Source organism: Pinus tabuliformis, chromosome 4_1, assembly GCF_031772625.1.
Source record: "Pinus tabuliformis cultivar Carrire ecotype Pingquan chromosome 4_1, CPIR1, whole genome shotgun sequence".
Lineage (NCBI taxonomy): Eukaryota > Viridiplantae > Streptophyta > Pinopsida > Pinales > Pinaceae > Pinus > Pinus tabuliformis.
Window position 1 is genome coordinate 746,110,186 of NC_142303.1, and position 23,515 is coordinate 746,133,700.

General features: G+C 38.5%; 1 protein-coding gene across 5 annotated transcripts in view; it reads left to right on the forward strand.

Moving 5' to 3' along the window:
* Positions 1–4,476: 4,476 nt before the first annotated feature.
* Positions 4,477–23,515, forward strand: part of LOC149178302 (uncharacterized) — a 90,229-nt gene continuing 71,190 nt past the window's right edge. Inside the window, exons 1-3 of one of the 5 annotated variants that reach the window (XM_089420315.1) lie at positions 4,551–4,690; positions 13,863–14,702; positions 15,996–16,156. In XM_089420315.1, coding sequence (XP_089276441.1) covers positions 14,314–14,702; positions 15,996–16,156 — 550 coding nt within the window. In that variant the 5' untranslated portion in view covers positions 4,551–4,690; positions 13,863–14,313. Of the gene's footprint in view, positions 4,787–13,862; positions 14,703–15,995; positions 16,157–23,515 lie in introns of all 5 variants that reach the window. The other 4 variants (XM_089420317.1, XM_089420314.1, XM_089420316.1 and 1 more) reach the window with 4 other exon arrangements.

Consider the following 23,515-nt stretch of genomic DNA (forward strand, 5'->3'; position numbering starts at 1 on the left):
ATTGGATGCAAATTTGACCTTGCAATGGATTCTAGAATTATTGTAAAGGAGGTGAATCCTAATATTACTTTGAGGGTGGAGGTGTGAGCCTCTGGATTCCCTTGTTGTGGATGCAGGCATCGTATTCTTTTATTTACTTGTTGAGAAAATGTGCACATGTGTACATGTGTGTATTATTGCAAGTACTCTATCGAGCTAGATTTATAAAGTTCCATAGGTAGTATGATTATTTGTTGGGTGAAACAAATGTGTATGTGTGTATATGTGGTTATTATTGTAAATACCGTAATGAGCTGTGTTATAAAGTTCCAGTAAACTGTATGATTGTTATGTTTAAGCAGTGATCATTGTAAATACTGCAACGAGCTATGTTATAAAGCTCCGTGGGAAATATGTTTTGTTGTTAGCGATCTTGTTGGTTATAGGTGTCATTGAACACCGAGGATGGTGTTCCCCACAAGGGTGAGGGTTTTGTAACAACCCTAGTTAAAAATACATGTAAAAATATATAAGACCATGGTCCTGCGGCATATATTCCAAGCTGAATGATGGGAAAAACATCCTAGTGGGTGTTCATTTCAGTTATTATGGCTAAAGGAAATTGGCAAAGGCAATGGCAAAGGCTTTGGAAAGGCAAGAGGCATTTTATTTACGAAAATAATGGAAATTAGGAGAAAAGGAAGGTGAAAGGTCATGTGTTGCATGTGAGGAGGAAATTGAAGAAAAACAATGGAAAATAAAGAAAATAGATGCCTCATTGATAAAAAGGCTTATGAGGATCAGTTGGAGAGATTTTGACAAGTTTTGGTGGAACTCTCTTCTATTATCTCCCTCTCATACTCTTGGACACTTATAGTTTTCTTGGAGCACTTTTGGAGGAGTGTGGAATACTTGGAATTTGGAGCAAGAAGGTAAAGCAAAAACAGAAAAGCGCAAGAGGACATCAAGATCAGCAACTACCGTGGGTTTTGTTTGCAGGTACCGAGTTGCATGTATGATTTCCTTACTAGTTTTGGCATGCATGGCACATGCATGTGGTTTCTTGGTTATGATTTGTCATTGGCATGGAGGATTTCCTGGATTGATAATGGATTTGTCTAGCCTTGCCATTTCTTGGATAGCCATGGTGTTGTGGGTTTTTTTCTTTGTTTTCTAGTTGGTTCTCATGTTTCCTTTAGCTTGGGTTGAGTTACTAGTTCCTAAAGTCTTGGTTGGAAAAACACTTTGGAGCCTTGTAACAACTTGGGTTGAGTTACAAGTCCTTGAGCCTTGGTTGGACAAATGCTTTGGAGCCCTTCGTGGATTGAGTTACTAGTCCTGGAGCCTTGGTTGGACAAACGCTCTGGAGCCCTTCGTGGATTGAGTTACTAGTCCTGGAGCCTTGGTTGGACAAACGCTCTGGAGCCCTTCGTGGATTGAGTTACTAGTCCTGGAGCCTTGGTTGGACAAACGCTCTAGAGTCGAGTGGAAACTGTGGGTTGAGTTACTAGTCCTGGAACATTGGTTGGAAAAAACGCTCTAGAGCCCTGAAAGGCTTGGGTAGAGACCAATCTGGTGATGGTTTTGTGATGTCCGACTGTGAGGTGGAATCACTGTTTGATGGGTTGAGGTGGTTTGGCCTCTGGAAGCCCTGGATGGTATTTGATTGACGTGTTTTATGAGATCCCACATTCATGCTTGGGATATGGCACCTGGGTGACTCGCTGAAGAGAGATTTGGCCCAGCCATGTCTACAGTTGGGTGGTTGGTGGAAGTCCCACAACTGGTTGGCCTTTGTATCATTAATACGAGGTTATTTCTCCTTTTTTATTTCATGAGTATTGTACTGGTTTATATGTGGATTATATGGCTGTAATTTCCTTGGTATTTGTGTTGTTATTATGCTGGTTATGAACATGTATTATGACAATGGCTATCTATGGATCTCATTATGTTTTCACTTGTAAATGAATGAACAATGTATCTATGGCATAATGGATGAAACTGCAACTAATGTGTTGAGGCATCAATGCTTCTTAGCGATTCTCAGATGAGTATAAGACCCCTATGCTCAGATCTGTTGTTTACACTTGTAGATTACATATTTGTGACACGTTTGATGAAATCCCTGTCATAGCTAGTAAGGGTCCAGTCAAGCCCTTGTTCGAGTAATTGCATTTGTATGATCATTCCATTGTTATCTTTTTGTTTTGAAGGTGTCATTTAGTTATGGGCAGGGACCTGAGATTTGGGCATGAAAAGTGGCTCAAATCTCGGGGATGCAGGCGTAACACTGGGCAAAAAAGTCCCTCGATGCTGGCATACCATGCTGTGGGAGTGTCCAGAGCCTTCTGGATGCATGCATGACCATATCATGGGAGCGTCCAAGAGTTAAATGGTCTAAGAACTCAGTGGGATCCAAGGGCTAGTTACTTGAGAGGTTGGGATGGTTCTTGAGAGTCTTGTTGTTGACGTGGAAGCTCTGTATGGTGGGTTTCCATCAGTTCCACTTCCTTAATGTGATTTAGGAGGTCAAATCATATCATTGTAACTTCTTGTCACATGATTACCCCGGTGGGCTAGTTACTTGGGTAGATGTGGGAGGAGGGTGTTACAGAAAAAAATTTGGGGCAAAGGGGATCATTGATGAGGGCTCCAAAAAGCAGAAAGGATCATAAAATCCTACTGAAAAAGGAGTCCCGCTTGTCGAATAAATAAGGGAAGCCAACGAAGGAGCCCCAAAGACCTGGAAAAACCCCAAATTGTCAACAATCAAGAAGGGAGGGGAAAGATCTGAAACCCTAGTCAAGGAGGGGCCATAAGGAGGAAGATCTTTGAGAGAGTGAGAAGAGTTGGAAACACCAACAAAGTAAGAAAGGGGGCCCTACAGAGGAGACACTGAAAAATCTAGTGGAATATGTTCTTCTTGGTGAGTCCAAATTGATAAAAGACAACCAAAATTTAGGAGGCTATCTTCACAGGAAGGATGGCCATAGATGGGTTCAGAGGCAACAGGGGGGAATTTTGAAACAAAGAAGAAATACTATCCAGAGGGGGAGAGGGGGGGTACCAAAATCTGATCAGATGAGAAGCCCATTAGTAGATCTTCACTTGGACTTGTGGTAGGGTAGGTGTTCCGCGTGGAGGTGCCCAAGCCAGCATAAGAGGCCACCACATTCTCCAAACCTAGCCTCCTCCATTGTTGACCTTCCATTTCACAACCACTCCTATGGATAAGCGACTCCTCCAGGTCCATGCCGTCCAAATCTCGATGATTTCACTTTTAATTCCAAGGAATGACGATTGCCGAGGTAAAAATGGGTAAACCCTCACGAGGGTCCTTAGTAAAATCCACTAATATTTTGTCAATGGGGTGAAAATTAACTCGATAATTGCATCATTCAAAGGCCTTCAGTAAAACAGGGTTGACTGGCTGTAATGGTGGAGATGGGACACCGTTACCGTAGCCTCATCACATGAGTACTTTGAGAGAACCCTAGGTCTCTTGAAAGATAGATTAATGATTTAAACTTCATAAAAAACACATTAAACTCATTATAGATTAATGATTTAAAATTCATAAAAAAATATATTAAATTCATTATCAACACTAAATTTAACAATTTAAAATTCATTAAAAAAACACCTTAAATCTATTACCAATTAATTAATTATCAAATTATAATAAATTTTATCATTTTGTAAATATATTTGTGAAACTAAATTGTATAAATATTATTATTTTCATTTTTTAAATTTATTCAATTTCTCATTTTAAAATTTAAAATATTCAAACACCATTTGTGAAGAGATTGCAATGTCCAACCTTTCAAATTAACACATCATCCAACATCAAAAGTCCTAAACTTAAAAATTCATTTACATTTCAATACTCAACTTATTATAAAATTTTTCAATTAAATAATACAAATTCTATAAATAATAAAATCCTATATTACTTGGATCATCCTTACAAATTCTATAAATCATATGATTCTTCACTTTAATTATCATTTCAAAACTCTAAACCAAATTTATTAAAAAAATTAATTTTATAACCCACACAATCAAAATTCATTGGAGATATATGAGAGATGAACAATTTTATATGAGCTATTAAAAAAATAATTTTATAACTCACTCAATCAAAATTCAAAATTCATTTAAGATATTTGGGAGATGAATCATTTTATTTGAGATATCTAGGAGAGGAATAATTTTGGTTTTATATTCACATTCACTGATAATAAATAACAATAACAATCCTAACTACAAATGAATTATTAAATTATCATAAGTTTCTTAGATTTCTAAAAAGTCTCAATTATCAGAATAATTTCTCTGCCCGGCTCGAAATCAAAATTTACTTGGCATTGATAGTTTTTGGCCCCACAGTTGCATTAGCCGAGGAGAGAGACGTTTTGATTGCCTCAACCAGATGCTTTTGAATCCTGTTGTCAGGATGACGGGGTTGGCCAGATGCCAATTCTCAACCATAAGACCGACCCACACTTGCCTCCACTTGTTAAATGACGTCCTTGTCAACCACATTGGCCATTTCGCTCCCCTCATTCCTGGCGTTGAATTCAGGCAAAAGCCTCACGGCCGCTCAAATTTTCGCGACATCAATCGCCAAATATGCGAGCCAAAAAGGATATATCCATGAACGACAATGGGCAGACAATCTAACTCCATTCAAGCACAATTTCAGGTAAGCAGGCGGCTATATTTCGTCTAAATTGCAACGCCCATTTCGCATACAATTCTTTTTGAGTCGGATTCCAATTTTCTGGTCACACGATTTCAGGTGATTTTCTGCAATCCCATGATTGAAAAATGAATGATCTACCACAGAATTTGAGAGTAGCTTATGCTATTGCTGTGCTTATAGTTGACCGACTAATCTGCCGTGTTTTCGTAATCGTGTTGGGCTTTTCTTTTAAAAGGTTTCACACACAGACTCTCACACACAAAGTTACTCGTCATGTTTGAGATTAGATTTTATCGGAGGTTTGGTCTGGGTTTGTGGTTTTATATCTCATGTAAAATTAAGTTAATAACACGATCAGAAATCGTCATGGCACCAAACACACGGACTGCTGAATGGTGTTTTTTATTATATTTTGATTGGAAGCATTACATATTCCCAGCAAAGTTTTTACCCAAGGCGCTGCTTGGCCATGGTCACTTGCCATGAGCCCCCAGAAATATAGCCTTCGGGACCTAATGTTTTTCTTACTCCCCAATATTTTTATTTTTTTGGTTTTGTTAATTCTTCTCAGCACTGTTGGCAGTCAGGCTAGGAGCTTTGTCCGTCACAACATCCAGCCAGCTTGCCCGGCCATGACAGCCTACGGGGGACTAACATTAACCAGGGGAAGGATCCCTGGTGGGGAGAATGCCATCACCCCACTTTTACCATTCAGACAAGAATATGTTGAGAGTGAATTGTTCTGTTTTCCACTGTTGCAAATATCTCGGATTTCTCCTAACATATCCGTTTCTTTTCCAAGTGTTCAGGGTTGCCGATTTTTCGTTTTTCATGTCTAGGTTTGTGCTTCGACGATATTTTCCCTCATATTTCCGACCAGGATAGTCTGTGATGTAGGCGAAAAGTTTATGCTGGCATATATATATATATATATCCAGATCCTGGGGATATAGAGGACACAATTAATGCTGGCTAATATTCCAATATTTTCCTCAATATTTCTATTAAGTTTTCTGACATTTTTCAGTATTTTCTCTGATATCTCCAATAAGTTTCTTTCCAATAGGCGATAAAGTTTATACCTTCAATTAGTTTCCTATATGTTCAGCATATCTCCTACAAGTTTCCTGGCAAATATTAAGCACCATGCAGTGAGCTAATTATTGGCTTACTGCCTTTTCATCCTGCCCCCTACAAGTTTCCTGCCTTTTCATCCTGTCCCCTATAAGTTTCCTGGCAAATATACAAGTTTCCTGCCTTTTCATCCTGTCCCCTATAAGTTTCCTGGCAAATATTAAGCACCATGCAGTGAGCTAATTATTGGCTTACTGCCTTTTCATCCTGCCCCCTACAAGTTTCCTGCCTTTTCATCCTGTCCCCTATAAGTTTCCTGGCAAATATTAAGCTAATTATTGGCTTACTGCCTTTTCATCCTGTCCCCTACAAGTTTCCTGGCAAATATTAAGCTAATTATTGGATTACTGCCTTTTCATCCTGTCCAATGAATATTACTTTATTTTCATCCAACAGACAAAATGGAAAGGCAGTAAGTAAGCCAATGCATAGTGCTTAATATCCATGCAATGGTGCTTAATGTGCTTTATATCCATGCAATGGGCTAATCATTTGCTCACTTCCTTTTCATCCTGTCCATTTAATATTATTGATATTCATCTAATGGACAAAATGGAAAGGCATGATTGAATTACTGCATGGTGCTTAATATTTGCCCTAGTTTATCTCTATATAATTGGCAATATATTTCCCGAAATGATATTCACAACATTGGGATGCTTGTGAACCAGTTAGGATTCATCTTAACTTTGGATCTCCTCGGCGCTTGATAGATCTAGAGTTAAGATTTAAGACGTCCATCTTGATTGGAGTTAAGATCTAAGATCTATGATTTACACTTTGATCGGAGTTAAGATTTGCACTGATCCCGATCGGTTCTCGATGCTTATAAATTCAGACTTAAGATTGATATAGGATGGTTTAATCAACTACCTCCAATTGAATTACCTGTAGTTGGAGAGAGTTCACTCCTTATTGTGCCTCAGAGTAAATGGATATAATGTTGTCACCAAATGTACACACACACACACATTTGGTGGCAACATCTACCCTATACTCGGCTGTAAATGGTATAATGTTGTTACCAATTGTATACATACACATACACATTTGGTGGCAACGTCTACGCTATACTGGGCTGTAAAGGGATATAATGTTGTTACCAAACTTACACATGCACTGGTGCCACATCTACCCCACACTTAATTGGAATATATCATATTCTCCCTTCTTCCCCAGCTCTTCTTCTCTGGCTCTCTAGCAGCTGGTCACTGGTGCAGACCTCCCAAGTAATGGTGAGAACATAGGTGCAGAATGAACATGGAATCAGATTTGAGCCCCGACTCTCTAGTAGCTGGTGCAAACCTCCCAAGTAATGGTGAGAACATAGGTGCATAATGAACAGGGATCATATTTGAACCCCATACTTGGCCAGCACAAGATGCAAAAATCTAGCTTTTTAAAACTCGCAATTGCACTGAAGGGTCCTTTTAGCAGTCTTTTGCTGCTTATGCATCTCTTGATGCAGGCAAGAACTTATTGTATTATAACTTAAATATACCTTCAATATTTTCAATCCCATCTAGGTTTTGCCCTCGTCATGGTTGCCTTTTGTTGACACCTAATCATAGGGATTGGGTGAACAACTGTAAATAGTGTAAATAAATAATAAGAGAAAATGGAGAGTCATCGGGAGATGAAACTCAACAGTCACTCCCTCATTCCCTCATGTATATAACTATGAAAAACCTAAATGAATAATATAATCTCATTTGAGGAGTTACCTCCTGGCCTGACATGGTATCAGAGCCAGCGCTATTTTTGGCTTCCTGCTATTGTAACTCCTTCTGCCTCTTTTCTACATTTTTGCAGACTGACATATCCCTGCGTTGAATTTGCAGTCTATTATTCCCTGGAGCGTGGTGTTGGACTGAGTACGCTCTGAGTTTGGTAGAAGACCAAACGACCCTCCATTATATCAATATTTGGAGACTGCTGGTACGAATTATTTTATATGCATTGAATGATTGTGTTGCTGAAGGTGCAGAAGTATGGTGCGGTTGCTACTTAGAGATGCTTCCTGGAGGTGCTGCGTGAATGGTATGCCGAATTCTTTATGATTATTGCGGTGGATGGTATTATTACTACGTTACTGTGTTACTGGGACTGTTTTAATAGAGGTTGTCTTCGATGGTTTCTATTTCATTGACCACAAACCACCGAAATGTTATACAACGCTTTCCGTTCTGGTATACTTTGCATACGCTGTAGTACACTGCCTCCATATAACGACCCTCCTCCATATCAAAACGCTGCATACGCTGTATTACCCCACCTCCTCCCCATACCTGGTTTACTATCGTGACTTTGATACCCACAGGTTTACTATATACCAGTTTTAATATATAATTGTGTTTCTTTTTTAATATCGGTTTCATTATATAATGCCATTCAGTTTTTTCCATACCACCATACTGTTTTGTTTGGAACACTGCGCTATTTTTAAACGCTATCCCACTGTGGTTTTCGTAGCCCTCTCACTAATATCTCCCCACAGTAAAGCCATTCTGCATCGTTGTTGAGCTTCTGAGGTTCACGCAGGATAGGATAGGGAATTCCTTCAGTACAGAGCACAACAACTTCAAATTGGCAGACATTGTGGCTGAAATTAGGACTGGAAGCCTCAAACCTAATATTTTGGGTCCACTTGAAGTGCACCGAGGTGAGGGTAAGATCTTCTGGTGCGAGAATAATCGAAAGCTGTGGGTAGTAAAAGAAAAAAAGAAAGAAAAAAGCTGGTGTTAGGGTAGTCTACGCGGTGATCACATCCTGGTATAAATTCTTACGTATACTCCCTCTGATACATATTTATATCAAAATACATATTTATATCAGAATTGTATTTTTTTTACAAAACTACCACTGGAAGTGTTATTTCTTACAACATATTGGCAGCAAAAGTATATTTTTTTTTACAGTACACAGATTTTTTAAAATGCATTCATTGATATCTATTGTGGGAGTGGTTCTCACCGGCAAGGAGAACTATCCAGAATGGTCACGGAAAATCAAACACACTCTCATTTTTAATGAGCTGTGGAAAGGAGTGTGTGTTGGAGACAGAGACAAAGAACCAGAACAACCTACCTCAAACAAGGAATTCACCATTTGGGAAAATAAGAACAGCAAGGCTTATGCCTTGATTGCAGCATCAGTAAATGAAGAGGTGAGTTGCCATATTTCGCCATTTTCAAATGCTTTTGAAGCCTTACAAAAACTGAAGGAACTCTATGACTCACACTCTGCACTTGAAGTTGTTCTACTTGTGATTAAATTGTTTAGCCTTGAATTACAAAATGATGATCCTCTTGCTCTTGCATCAGAAGTAAAATCTATTATACATGATATCAGAGTCACTAATGTTGAACTGGACATTCCTCTGATAGCTCTTGTCAAGGCACTTTATCCCACTTACTCAAATTATTTTGAGTCATTGCAAGCAAATGGAAACCTCAAAGAAATCAACTTTGACTCCCTTGTGAAAAAATTTGCTGAAAGAGAGAAAGCTTTTGGGAAGAAGACAACTCCTCAGTCTTCTGAAGAGGCTGTGTGTCTTGCACATAGAGAGAAGAATCTTGCTCAAGATTCTTCCAAAGGAAGAGGTGGTCGAAGAGGAAGAGGAAGAAGAAATTTCAGAGGCAAGGGGGTAGACACTCTCAAGGAGAAAAGTTAGATTTGCATTGCATACGTTGCAAAAGAGATGGATCACATGATGCATCCACATGCAAGTTGCCTTGGGATAGAATTGAGCAGGAAAGAAACCAACCCAAAGGTAAAACTAATGACAAAGAGAAAGGTAAAGCACTTGAATCCGCTCACTATGTTGTGGCACACTGTAATATTGGAGTAAATGAAGACTTATTTAATGCTTCACTTACTTCTTGGAAAAATGATTGGTTGCTTGATTCAGGAGCAACTTGCCACATGACCTTTAGAAGAGATTTTTTTGAAGAATTTACTGACAATGTTGATGGAGCAGTATACTTTGCAGACAAATCAAAACTCAAGCCATCAGGGCTTGGCACAATCAGGCTTAAATTGCCTGGTCTTCTAGACTTTCTTCTGCATCATGTTTTATATCTCCCACAACTGAGGAGAAACTTGCTGTCCTTGGTCCATATCCACTAGCAAGGACGCTCCATTCACATGTTTGATGGCAAGGTTGAGGTGAGAAAAGCATCAAACCACTCACTTGTCATGACGGGGATAGAAGAAGAAAGGCTTCTCAAGCTGCAGGGTACCTCTGCTCGTGCACAAAATTTCTCATACAATTCTCACTATGAAGAAGGTACATTTCCATCAAGTTTATTATGGCACGCTATATTTGGACACTTAAATTATGACAACCTCCGCTTGTTGAAGAAAAATGGTGTTACTGGTTTGCCTGCAATTCCTAGGAAACTTAAGCAATGTGATGCTTGCGTTCTAGGAAAGCATAGCAAACAGTCTTTTCATGATTCACATTCCAGAGCACATAGAAAACTTGAACTCATTCATTCAGATTTATGTGCTCCAATGCCTGTTCCTTCTGCAAATGGAAATAAATATATGATGACATTTATTGATGACTACACCAGAATGTGTTGGGTTTATTTATTGAAGAACAATCTGATGCTTTTAAAACATTCGAGAACTTTCATACATGGATTGAAAATGATGCACAATCTCATATTGGCTCTATTCGCATCGATAATGGAAAAGAATACACTTCAAATGAATTTGAAAACTATCTTCGCCAACATGGGATCAAACATCAAACAACTGTGCCTTATAATCCCCAACAGAACGGAGTGGCTGAAAGAATGAATATGACAATCTTAAATATTGAGCGCTCCATGATGTTTTTCAAGAATGTAAAATTGATGTTTTGGGCTGATGCAATTCTTTGTGCTGTATATGTAAAGAATAGATGTCCATCTAATGCTATTAGAAACAAGACTCCTTATGAAATGTGGTATGGGCACATTCCTTCGGTAAAGCATCTCAGGGTCTTTGGTTCCACATGTTATGCCTTGATACCAAAGGTACATAGAAACAAACTTGGCGCAAGGAGTTGTAAGTGTATCTTCCTAGGGTATTCAAACACCTCCAAAGCATACTGTCTCTATAATGAAGTCAATAAAAAGTTTGTTGTATCTAGAGGTGTAATCTTTCTTGAATCATCCAAAGCTGGCAATGTTGTTGAGTGGCAACTTGATCACTTGGATAGATTCGCAAATGCAAAAGCATTTCAAGAATTTGATAATCAGATTCCACATCTTGAAGGGGGGATTCCAATACTAGATCAACCTATGGAATCTTCTTATGAAGCACTCTCTCCCCCGCATGAAACTCCAACAACGGATGACACTTTGAGTGATGTGATTGACAGAATTGGGAGACTCACTCTTGATTCAGTCCCAACCCAATCAACTGAGCAGCCTGGACCATCTCAGAAAGGTCCCCCAAAGTAGCTGACAAAGACACTTGAAAGTGTTCCTCCTGATGAGGTTGGAAAGACAGGAACTAGAAATTCAACCCGACAAAATGGAGGTGATGTAGATGATTGTGATTCACCTATTGATATGGATGTTTCTTATGATTGTGAACTGAATTTGTCTACAGATATTGAACCAACTTCCTTCTTCTCATGATGAATGGAAAGAAGCAATGCAAAACGAGTATGATGCCTTGGTAAAGAATGACACTTGGAAGCTAGTTGATCCTCCATTGGGAACCAAACCAATTGGCTGCAAGTGGGTCTACAAGAACAAGTATAAAGCTGATGGTTCACTTGACAAGCACAAAGCCAGGCTTGTGGCAAAAGGTTTTGCACAGAAGGAAGGGGTCGATTATGAGGAGACTTTTGCTCCCACAATAAAATGGGCTACCATCCGGACACTCTTTGCCCTAGCAGCTCAGAACGATTGGAAAGTCCATCAAATGGATGTAAAAATTGCTTTCTTGAATGGAGATCTAAAAGAGAATGTTTTTATGTCCAAGCCTGAAGGATTTGTTGTGAAAGGACATAAACATAAAGTATGCAAACTTGTGAAATCCTTGTATGGCCTCAAACAAACACCGCGAGCCTGGTATGAAAAACTAACTGAGCATCTTCTGAAACTCAATTTCAAACATTATGATCTTGATGATGCAACTTTGTTTGTCAAGAAAGTTGGCAAAACAATTGTATATCTTGTGGTATATATAGATGATCTTTTGATGACAAGGAACAATGAGAGCTACATTGTATCCATAAAGAAGGAATTGAGGAAAGGTTTTGAAATGACTGATTTGGGCTATGTTCATTACTATCTTGGTATTGAAGTAACTCAACATCCGAAGTCCATATTCCTTTCTCAAAAGAAGTGCATTGGAGATTTGTTGAATAGTTTTGGCATGGTTGAATGCAATCCTCTGACTAGTCCAATGGAACAAAACTTAAAGCTCACATCCATTGAAGGAAAAGAATTTGAGGATGCAACAAAGTACAGACAGCTTGTAGGAAGTCTCAACTACTTGACTACTACTAGACCAAACATTTCGTTTGCTGTTGGAATCGTCTCCAGGTTTATGCAAAAGCCTTGTGAGGGACGTTGGTCTGCTACACAAAGAGATCGAAGTACTTGAAGGGAACTCAAGACTTACTCAAGTATACACAGGTGGGCGACTTCAACTTGATTGGATACTCTGATTCAGACTTCGATGGAGACAAAGAGATTGGGGTATCTACTTCTGGTTATGCTATGAGTCTTGGATCAGGAGCTATCTCCTGGAGATCACGCAAACAATCAGTTTCAGCAGATTCCAAAATAGAGGCAAAATATGTGGCCGCAGCTGAGGCAACAAAAGAAATTGTGTGGCTCAGAAAAATTCTGGAAGATTTGCAGGTAAAACAAGTACATTCGACTCCACTCATGATTGACAATACCTCGGCAATAAAGTTGGCCAAGAACCCAAAGTTCCATGATCGAACGAAGCACATCAATACAAAATATCATCTGATTCGACATCATGTTGAGGCCAAAACAATCCATCTTCGCCATTGTTCCATTAATGAGCAGATTGTAGACATCTTCACCAAAGCGCTTGGAAGAGAAAAGCTTGAAAGATTCAGAACGATGCTTGGACTCACCAACATCCCTTCAGATTAAGGGGGGGGGGGATGTTGACACCTAATCATAGGGATTGGGTGAACAACTGTAAATAGTGTAAATAAATAATAAGAGAAAATGGAGAGTCATCGGGAGATGAAACTCAACAGTCACTCCCTCATGTATATAACTATGAACAGCCTAAATGAATAATATAATCTCATTTGAGGAGTTACCTCTTGGCCCGACACCTTTCCATAGGAATTGCACATCACTGATTTTGAGCTTTACCATCTATCTGTATGGTGACAATAACATCATTCAAGTGTTTCACCCTTGGCCCATCAAAATGTTTTCTCGAAGAATAAATTAGCCATTATATAAACAATCTAGAAGATATGTATAATATGAATTTGAGCTAACAGTGGAAGTTGATGATGTAAATTTGTTTCATATGCACCTATTCTCTGCATTTATTTTTTTTTCTGTAATATTCAGGGTAGAGTGATCCTAGTCTGGTCAAATAGTTATAATGATAATAGAGAAGTTGCAATAATGGTTACCCACTTCTGGTAAAATAGTTACAATAACAATAGAGAAGTTACAATAATGGTCACCATTATTATTACTTTTTGGAATTTATAAAAGCAAAGTAAACCTGGTACATTGTAATTATGATACAGAATCTGAGGAACCTGGTAATATCCACTGAATTCAATATGCTCATTTTTGGCACCCTTGAAATTTGAGTTTAGACTTGGCAATGGTAGCTTGCCATTGATGTGTCTGAGATTATTATTTTTTATCTTTACATCTCTGTAGCAAGGTTGAAATTGATAGGCACACTGCATCATTAATTGTCAATAATCTTTTGGCTTGGATTCAATTGAGTTTTTTCCGTCTCTGCTTTACATTTTTGAGATACTAAAATGAAAAATTGTGTTTGGTGGTCTGTGGTGATGTAGGAAGTCTCATCATACTTGGAGTTTTAAGTTGGTTTAAGAGGGGAGAACTGTTTTGGTAGCAATATTGAAGTGTTTGATTATTTAAGTAGGCAATAGTATGCAATTGTACCTGGAACGAAATAGAAGACAGTCAAGACAATACAAACATCTGTCATGCTAAATTGAGGCATCCTTGTAAAGGTTATCCAAAAAACTATGTTCAGTTGCTTGAGAAAGTACTGGAAAATAATTGAAAAAGTATAAGTTTGAAGTTGCAATTTAAGCACACATCCTACATAAATAACTTTGAGTAAGGGGGGATAAATTTTGGTTTGTGGGAGCTGAGCTTCTTTGAATGGTGACAGGGTTGAATAAGTTGCAGTGCTAATTGTCTAGAGGTAATAGGGCCATATCATTATTTATGTACAAGATAAGGGTTGTTTGATTTATTGAAGAGCAGTTGAAGGTGGATATGATGGAAACTGCTAGTGATAGTATGATTAATGACAGTTGTTCTTCAGTTTCAACTAGGAATAAGATCCCCACAGACTGCTGTGATGAAAAGATATTTAACGTTAAAACACCTGAAGCCAGTTCCTTGAGAAATTCAGCAAGGCTAGAGGAATTCATGAGTACTGAAGTTGAAGAGAGTGGTTTTGATAGGCTTCCTGATCATCTTCTTATTGAAGTGTTTGTGAGGTTGCCTACCTCTGATTGGGCTGCTGCATCATGTGTCCAGAAGCGCTGTGCTGATTTATTTCGGGGTGAATCCTTGTGGCAAGTTGCACTAAGTAAGAGATGGCCTTCGGTGGACATGAAAAAGCGATGGCCAGGACCAATTGGACGAGGCTCAAGCAAACGGTGAGATTTTCTTTTTGCCTCATTTTGTAGTTGAGTACTGTATAAAATACTTATGTCCCTGTTTTGCTATTGCTGTCAAGCTTAGAAACTTTCATTGCATTCTTGTGTTCATCTTTTGAAGAACTCTGGCCTGTAGTAACCAATGTAGTATGAAATGTGTAACAAGACTACATAAATAGCAGATGGGATCATCCATTGTAGGGATTTAAATTAAAATTTTTCAAAGAGTAAATATAGAGAAAGGGTATTTTAACTGGCTATATGTGTCTAGAGTTTAGACTCTATATGCTATTGTGGATATTTTTCCATTTTATATATATACGTATCCATTAACACCAGTAGGTGTGGGTTTGAAGGAAATAATAAACCACATATCTGTGGTAATTAAGCTTATGCATACTTGATATTTAGTCACAGAAGTTCATACCTCAGTTTGCAGAGGGAGGAGATTCACAACATTCATGTTTTTAGTTCATGTTTGCCCTTGTTTGTCAGAAAAGTGCATCTGTTTACTATCTAGTACTCTAGATAGAATGGAAAAATTTGCAAGTTGATTTATAAGCAGCTGGTGATTAAGCCTGAAGCTCTTGCTTAAGATTGATACAAAAGCTTTTTTACTCATTGCACTTACTGCAGCTGTCTTAGCCTACTTTTGAGGTTTTGCTTTCTACCCCTAACCATCTTATCTTACTACAATGGTATCTGAACTCTTATATTAAATGTAAAAGCTTTGTACACTGTTTGGATGAAGTGCATAATTGCATTGTGCGGATCTAGAGGCAAAATATAAATAATTAATATTAGCCTGTAGTGTGCATCTGTGGCAATAAACTGCAGTTGTTTTCGAATAGTAAATATGCAGGCATTTAGGGATGATTGTCAGAGGGTTTTTCCAGCATATCCTTCTGCCCAATATGACAATTTGAATGCCTAAATAATAAATACAAAAGATGTTTATGTCCATGTTTATGTTTACCTGATGAACTTTTTCTTAATATGTCATATTTTGGTGTGTTTTTTAGGTTTCTGAAATTTACATATCAGAACAAATGGATTTAAATGATTGCCTTGCAGTGGTCTTAGGTGTCATACTGATCTATTTACCATCATCTGTTGTCACTAAAGGAAAAGATTGAGAATTGTATTTTCATGATTTTATTTGCTTTAATACATATATTCAAAAGTAATCAGGTGATAATGTAGGGCATTCTTGTGGTTTATGAATTCACCTTCTTAGACACTCTTGCATAATTCTCTTGTGAAAATACATTGACACGTGCATCTCCGTTTCAGGAGATATACAGCTTTGTATGTCAGTAAGAATATATTTTCATTCAGTGGATTGGATGGGGACACCGATGAGCTTGCTGGTCATGTTTTTCTGTTTCTAAAGGAGCAGCTTGAGCTGTCAGTTACGCCATTGTCTTATGGTTTACTTCACGGAACGATAATTGGTACATATACAACTATGTTATCCTTAACGTATTTACATGATTTAGTAACCTCATATGATTTAATAAATTACTTTTTCTATTATATGACAGTATTTAAACTTGCTGTGCTGATTAAATTAAGCGTGCAGTAGATAGATTTCTTACTTTCTGTTGCATAGCTTTCTTTCTTTGAATGGTGTGATTTACTTTCAGCAGTGGGTTTTAATTTATGCAAATGTGATGTACTTTCAGGAGTATGACTACTCCCCTGCAAATGTGAGATTTTTTCTGAGGAGCTCAGCCTGGAGAGCCAAGGGACAGTCTGTGTATTGGATGACTTGACCTACAGAGTCCCCAAACTATGTCTGTAGAGTAGATTTAATTAGTTCCACTCCCTATAGTTTAGCTACATTGATAACTCCACAGCATTTGTAAACCAAGGAAAAGAACATTTCAGCAGCATTTGAGGCCTGGGGATTGCATATATAATACTCAATGCCTCGAAGTTCGAGCACCCTGGTGGATAGATTCAGTGTAGTTGGAGGATTTAGTTGTTCTAATATTGCTGCTATTCCTTAGCCTGTCACATCTCATGTGAGTATTTGTTTGAACATGCATTGTGAGTATTGGTTTGAACATGCATTGTGAGTATTTGTTTGAACATACCTTGGTAATGTTTTAGAAACTAGGTATGAGGGGTACCGTATATCATATATGTTCTGCCAAATTGCCCAGGATTTAAACCTGGAGTTGCTCCATTTGAACTCATGCCATTGGGTAGGGTAGACTGCAGCTGGAATGGAACACTGGTGAATGGCTTGAAACTGCATCGACCTCACCCATGAATCAATACACCTTTGGCATTTCATCAAATAATTAAATTTAAGGCCTTGTGGCCTTCTGAGTTTTGTTGTTTGTTATAGGACTGGTATCAAGAACTTTTTCGCTGTTATCAAAGCATTGTGCCTTATTATCACAGCTTAGCATTTCCATTCTTTCCTCACTATTGTAGCCTCCAACTAAATATTGTATATTTGTGTGTTTAGTATTTCACATCTGTTTCACTTTCACTAGGCTTGATGCATTTACATGTTGAGGATTTCCATTGTTGAAATTACTTAAATGTTGGAAGCTATGACCAAGGGTACATTGATGTCTTCTTCTATCTGCCATCCAAACTGCTATTGCCAATTTTTTGCTTGTTGAAGCTATTTCTATCCCTGCCTTTTTGATGGAATTTATCTCAATGAACTTTGTCTATTTGCTCTACATTTCGTTTTTGATATGGACTAAAGATGGAGCAAGGTGAGGAAATCTAAACAGAAACACAACATGATATGTCGTTATTTAAGGGCCTATAGGCACACTTTAGAGAAAATGTACTCTTGTTTGCAAGAATAGAGGGCCTTCTATTGATGAAAGCAAATCTTAGACAGACACCTCATGTAATTGACACAGGAATCTCTAGAGGAGTGACACCTGTAAGGGAATTATATTCCACCAAGTGTTGGACTCTGCTAAAACTAGAATCCACTAAAGAGAACAAACAAGACAAAAGCTCTAAGGATGAAACTCAGATTTACAACACTTGATGAACAGTCAACACCTGCGATGCTTATCATTTTCTCCTTCAGAGGAAATTGTCTGCACTTTGTATGAATGTGATCCAGACCATTTAGTGCAGTGTAATGTCAGATGTTACTTGTAATTTGTAACTCCCCTAGAGATTCCTTTGTTGGTCATGTAAGGTGTCCTCTCTCTAAAAAAGGCCTTCATCTGTAAAAGGCCATCTGTTCTTGCAAGCAAGCACATTTTCTCTTCAAGTGTACCTACAGGGCCACATGCCCACAGTTATGAAATACCATGTTGTGTTTTCTTGAGCATGTTCCTTGTGTCCTCCTTCACATATTATGATATTAGGATCTCTTTTAAAATCTCCTCACCTTGCCCCATCTTTGGTTCATTTCAATTGCTATTAGAGCATTATTCATACAACAAATATCTTGTAGGGTTTGACTTCTATTTTTCACCCAGTCTGTCTAGATGGCCCTGTTGCCCCTCTTTTAGCAGGAGTACCTATATGCAATTTTTTCATTTGGTAACACCATTGTAAGCCTAAAGAATGCGAGTCAAAGCCTTGTAGGCAATGTGATGTTATGTGTTATGGTATCCTAGGTCTATTATAGTTGGCCATGCCTGGTCCTATTAGATTCCATTTTTAGGTCCTTTTATCCTGTATAGGATTGGAGGGCTTAGGATGGACCTACCTGGACATGTGGTTTAGAGGAGCTACTGGTTTTGTAGGGGTAATCGCACTATGTAGGGCTAGTACAACCCACATCTTAAGCATATCTATGTCATTTCCACATGGTCATGTGACATAGAGTTTGTCTGCATTCTTTGGCCTTGCTGCATTGTCATTTTACAATTCTCAACATGGCAGTCTCACAGTTCACAACATTTTAACTTTCCTGAGGCAGTTCAGGGATCCCAATGCACAGGATCCCGAGGGTCAAAAGGCAACAAAGTCTCAAATTGCTCAGCATAATATGTACTTGCCTTACCATGTGGAAATTTTGTAAAAATGTGAAGGCATCGAGGATATATCCCTTGTCAAAGGCAATTGTGCCCTCTTTTGTGGCACATATGGGCTTATCTGGTCATATTGAGGTCTATAGTTGTGGAATGGGGCATGTCTTACATCAAAATTCATTTAGAAAATTATTCCAAGCTAACCCATGTTTTAAAATCCTCAAAAAATGCAAGGCATTGGAGATTTAGCATATTGACTCTCTTTTTGTGAGGTTGGTCAACATGTGTGAGCTTTGAAGGGGTTTTTAAGTGGTTAAACTAGCCATTGGGGCTAAGTCAATAAAGAAAAAGGCCAATTTACTCAATGAAGTCAGGTTTTCAAACAAAAGGGAAAAAAAGCCTTACAAGTTAAGCAAATGGACCAAGTTGACTGCTGAAATCTAGCCGTTGGGCCTAACATTGAAGATGTAAAAAGGGACTCCAAGCGAATGTTGGATCTCCAGTGGAAAAAACATAGTTGTTGAAGTTTGAGTGGGCCTCTTATCCAAGCAAAAAAACTTCCTTTCAGCCAAATCAAGTCAAAGCAAGCTAGATCGAGCCTCTTCCAAGCAAAATCAAGCGTTCTATGCTAGCCATTTGGCCTAAAAGGGCAAGTTGAACCCCTCATAAGGGCATTTTCTCATGTGAAAAATTAATTCCTTGTTGTAAAGACTTAGTCTTCAGGCATTGGATGACAAGTCAAATCAATCTTTCTGGGAGAGGGTTTCAAACTAGCCATTAGAAATAAAATTATGTAAGGCTAGAGCCTCATTCAGATCATCATGCCATAATAAGAACATCTTTTGGTGCAAACAACTTGTCTTGTGGATTGGTTCTTCTTTTCTCTTTCTTCTTAGTCATTGTTAAAAAATGTTTTTCATAAGATTTTTCAGGTTTTTCCAAGTCACACAAAACTCGTGGATCAATCCATTGAGGTGATACATAGTCATGTGGAAGAGGAAGGCTAGGGCGCTAATCCTCACTTTCTCTATGTTGGGTTAGGGCTTTCAAAATCTGATTGTTGGACTAACTCTTATGGGGGGTTTCAAGATCTCTCCTAATATCATAATTGATCCATTGGCCCGTGGTATTCCAAGAGGAAAACACTCTTAGTTTAATATGGACACCGATACATCATTTTAGGCTAAAGTGAGGGAGGCTAATCTTTTCGACTCCAAACTCACATCTTAGTCCAAAATATAAGGCCAATTTATAAGGGGCTATTATCGTAATTCAACACCGAAAGAGGTAATTTGTAAGGTTAAGGTAAACCTCACCTCACCTCTACCTATTTAAAAATCCAAAACCTTTTTTAAAATTTATGTTTTATAAAATATAAAAACATAAAAATTCAAAAAATTATTTTCGAATTCAAGCATTAAAATATTATAACGAACAAAAATATTTCACTATCTTGAGCTTAACTTGCACATTTTCAACTTGTTTTATTACTTGGGTTATGCTTGAATCTTATCAATTTGGCCTGTTACCCCTCATTTCAACAATGGTACATACATATCTTTTTTTCACTTTACATAACACTATTATAAGCCCAAGGGTGCAAGTTAAAGCCTTGTAGGCCATGCGAGTCTTTATATTAAGATTCCATCATTCCCTATGTCTATCATGGTTGGCCATGCTCTGTCTCGTTGGTTCTTGCTCTTAGCTCATTTTGTCTTGTATAGGATTAGAGGACTTGTAGTAGATCACCTTGGAACTCATGGTTTATGGGAGCATCTGGTTATGTAAGGGTGACCGCAGTGGTAGGAACTAGTCCAACCCATGTCATGCGCACCTATGTCTTACCACATGGTCATGTGTCATAGAGTCTGTATGCATCCTTGGCCTTAGTGTAGTATTCATTAGGCAATTCTCAACATGGTAGTCTCACATTTTTCAACAGTTCATGTCAATGCACATTCCCAGCATTTGGTCTTGGAAGGAAAAAAGCTAACCTGGTCTTAGATTGCTCAAAATAAATTATAGACATGCAATGTGGAATTTGTTGCAAAAAATGAAGGCATCAGTAAAATAAGGGTAGTGAAGGGTGGTCCAGTGACGTGGGGTTTCTAGGTGGCAAAATAGGGTCAAATATTTTCATAAAGAGACAATCTTTACGTCATAAATCATCTACAAAATTGGCTAGACAAAACCCAGATGCCAGAGTCCATCAATCAAGTAGGGCATTACATATGCAAGCAAAAATTGATGTCATTTCCAACACAAAAGTGGTTAGGTTTAAGGAGACCTAGAGGTAACATCCTAGGGTCAAATTGGGCAAGTGATAACTCATTGGAATCCATGTTACGTGGCCTACTAGCCTTAAACAAAACATTGGATAAAGATGGTAGGTCCTTTTCTCCATAAGGTAATTTTTGGAAGTAGTCAAGACTCAAAACACATGCAAATTGGCACATGGGGGCAAAAGGTGGCAAATCAGGGTCCATACTCGACATGCAAAGACAAAATTTAAGTCAAAAGTGTTAATTTGGCAGCTCAGTGACAAATTCCAACCATGGGATGAGATTCCTCTTTTCATGAGGACCAATTTTCACTATTGAAGTGCTCAATTTGGAAAAGGGAAAGTGTATTTTTGAATTAAAGCCCACATATGCACATTTGATCAGGTCGGCCCTAAAGCAAATCAAACACCCTTGGAAGTCTATAAATACAAGTGACCTCAACCTCATTTGCACATGATCATGAAGCATTCTTCCATTCTTTTCTTTGGTTTTAACTTTTGGCTCACACAGGTCCGAGGCAGTTCGCGGAGATTGGCTCGCACAGATCTAAAATTGCAGGGTCCGAAGCACGCACATGTGTCTAGGGTTTTGGGTCACAACCACAGGCTTGTAACAGGCAATTTTTGTTTATAACCGCAGGCTCATGCGTGCGGCTGAAGCCTTTTAGCCGCCCACACATCACGTCATCCTTGTGGTTGGGATCTAAGGGTTGAATTTTACAGTCAACCGAAGATTTCGCCAGTTGATCGCAAAGTTCGACAGTTGACTGCAAACAGTGACAATTGATCGTAAGCTTCTGAATCAGGGTTTTGATTATTGACGTTATTGGGTTTATCTCATGATGTTGTAGGAATTTACAGGGTAAGTTCCTCAGACAGAACACCAAAAGGACACCACTCACAACCAGATCGTAGATCAATACACCAGTATTTTGACGTGGTTAAAACCCTCAAAGAGGGAAACAGTCCACGGCCTGAGTCAACTCGGCCACTTCAGGCAATTTATTAATAAAAGAATGAAAATTTACATATGTTTCTCTCATGCATGGATTACACTACAAATGACCCTCCATGCGCTTTAAATAGAATTCATGGACCAATCGGGTGTCAAGCCACGGATCAAGTGTCGGTAATACCGAGGAGAGAATGAATCGTCGGATCACTACATATCGTGACCGTCGGATTGTAAGTTACAAAATGCACAATGGTAAAGAAACACACTTTACCTAACTCTATACCTAACTCTATACTTGACCAAGTTGTACTTAACTATTTCCCATTTGAAAGAGGCAGCAAGGGAAAGAACAAGGCGGATAGAGTTCATTTTGGCAACAGGGGAGAAGGTTTCAGTGTAGTCAATGCCTTCAACCTGTGAAAAACCCTTAGCAACAAGACAAGCTTTATGTTTATCAACTTTCCCATCTGGTCCATACTTGGTTCTGTAAACCCATTTGCATCTAACAAGTTTTCGTCCCTTTGGTAGAGGAACAAGATCCCATGTATCATTTACCAACAATGAATGATATTCTTCATTCACAGCTGCTTCCCAATCTGGATGGCCTGAAGCTTCTGCAAAGGTGTCAGGATCATAATTTACTGGAGCTTGAGCCAGTAAGGAAGAGGCTCTCTCAAACTGAGAACGTGTACGTCGCTGATCTGTAGGATCACCGGCAAGATCACCTGCTGCATCTCGAGTAGCACGAACCCATTGTGGAAGTTGAGGAGCTGAAGGAGGATCCTGAGATGGCGGGGGAGGATTGTCATCCTCACTTTCATCATCTAAAGAAGAAATGTTTTCAAAAGTAGAAGAGATAGGGAGAGGTGGCACATCCGCCGGACTAGGCTCGCAGGCCGATATATTTTCATCAAATTTTACATCTCTTCTAATGATAACATTTTTGGACTTAAATGGAATAAGTCTATAGCCTTTGACATCTTCAGAATATCCAACAAAAGTACATTTTTCACTCTTAGGTTCTAAAGCTTTATGCTTTTCATCTGGAATATGGGCCCACGCTTCACTTCCAAAAACACGAAAGTGACTTACATCTGGTTTGATTGAGCTCCATGCTTCTTCTGGAGTGATATTCTTTAAAGCCTTAGTAGGAGTGCGATTTATTATGTAATTTGCACAGTTAATTGCTTCTGCCCAAAAACTAAGACCAAGTCCTTTAGATTGTAGCATACAATTAGCCATTTCCTTTAAGGTGCGATTCTTCCTTTCAGCTACACCATTTTGTTGTGGAGTATATGGAACAATATGTTGCATTTGAATTCCATTCTCAGTGCAATAGTTGATGAATGTGTTTTTAACATATTCTCCGCCATTATCAGATCTTAACTTAAGAATTTGATGTCCAGATTGTTTTTCAACAAAGGCCTTGAAGGCCAAAAAAGTGTTAAATACTTCACTCTTGAGTTTTAAGAAGTATACCCAAGTGCGTCTGGAGAAATCATCAATGAAAGTTAAGAAATACTTGCAGCCAGAGAATGACACAACTGGAAGTGGACCACATAAATCACTGTGCACAAGCTGTAAAGGGGCTGAGGCGTGCCAAGAGGCACGT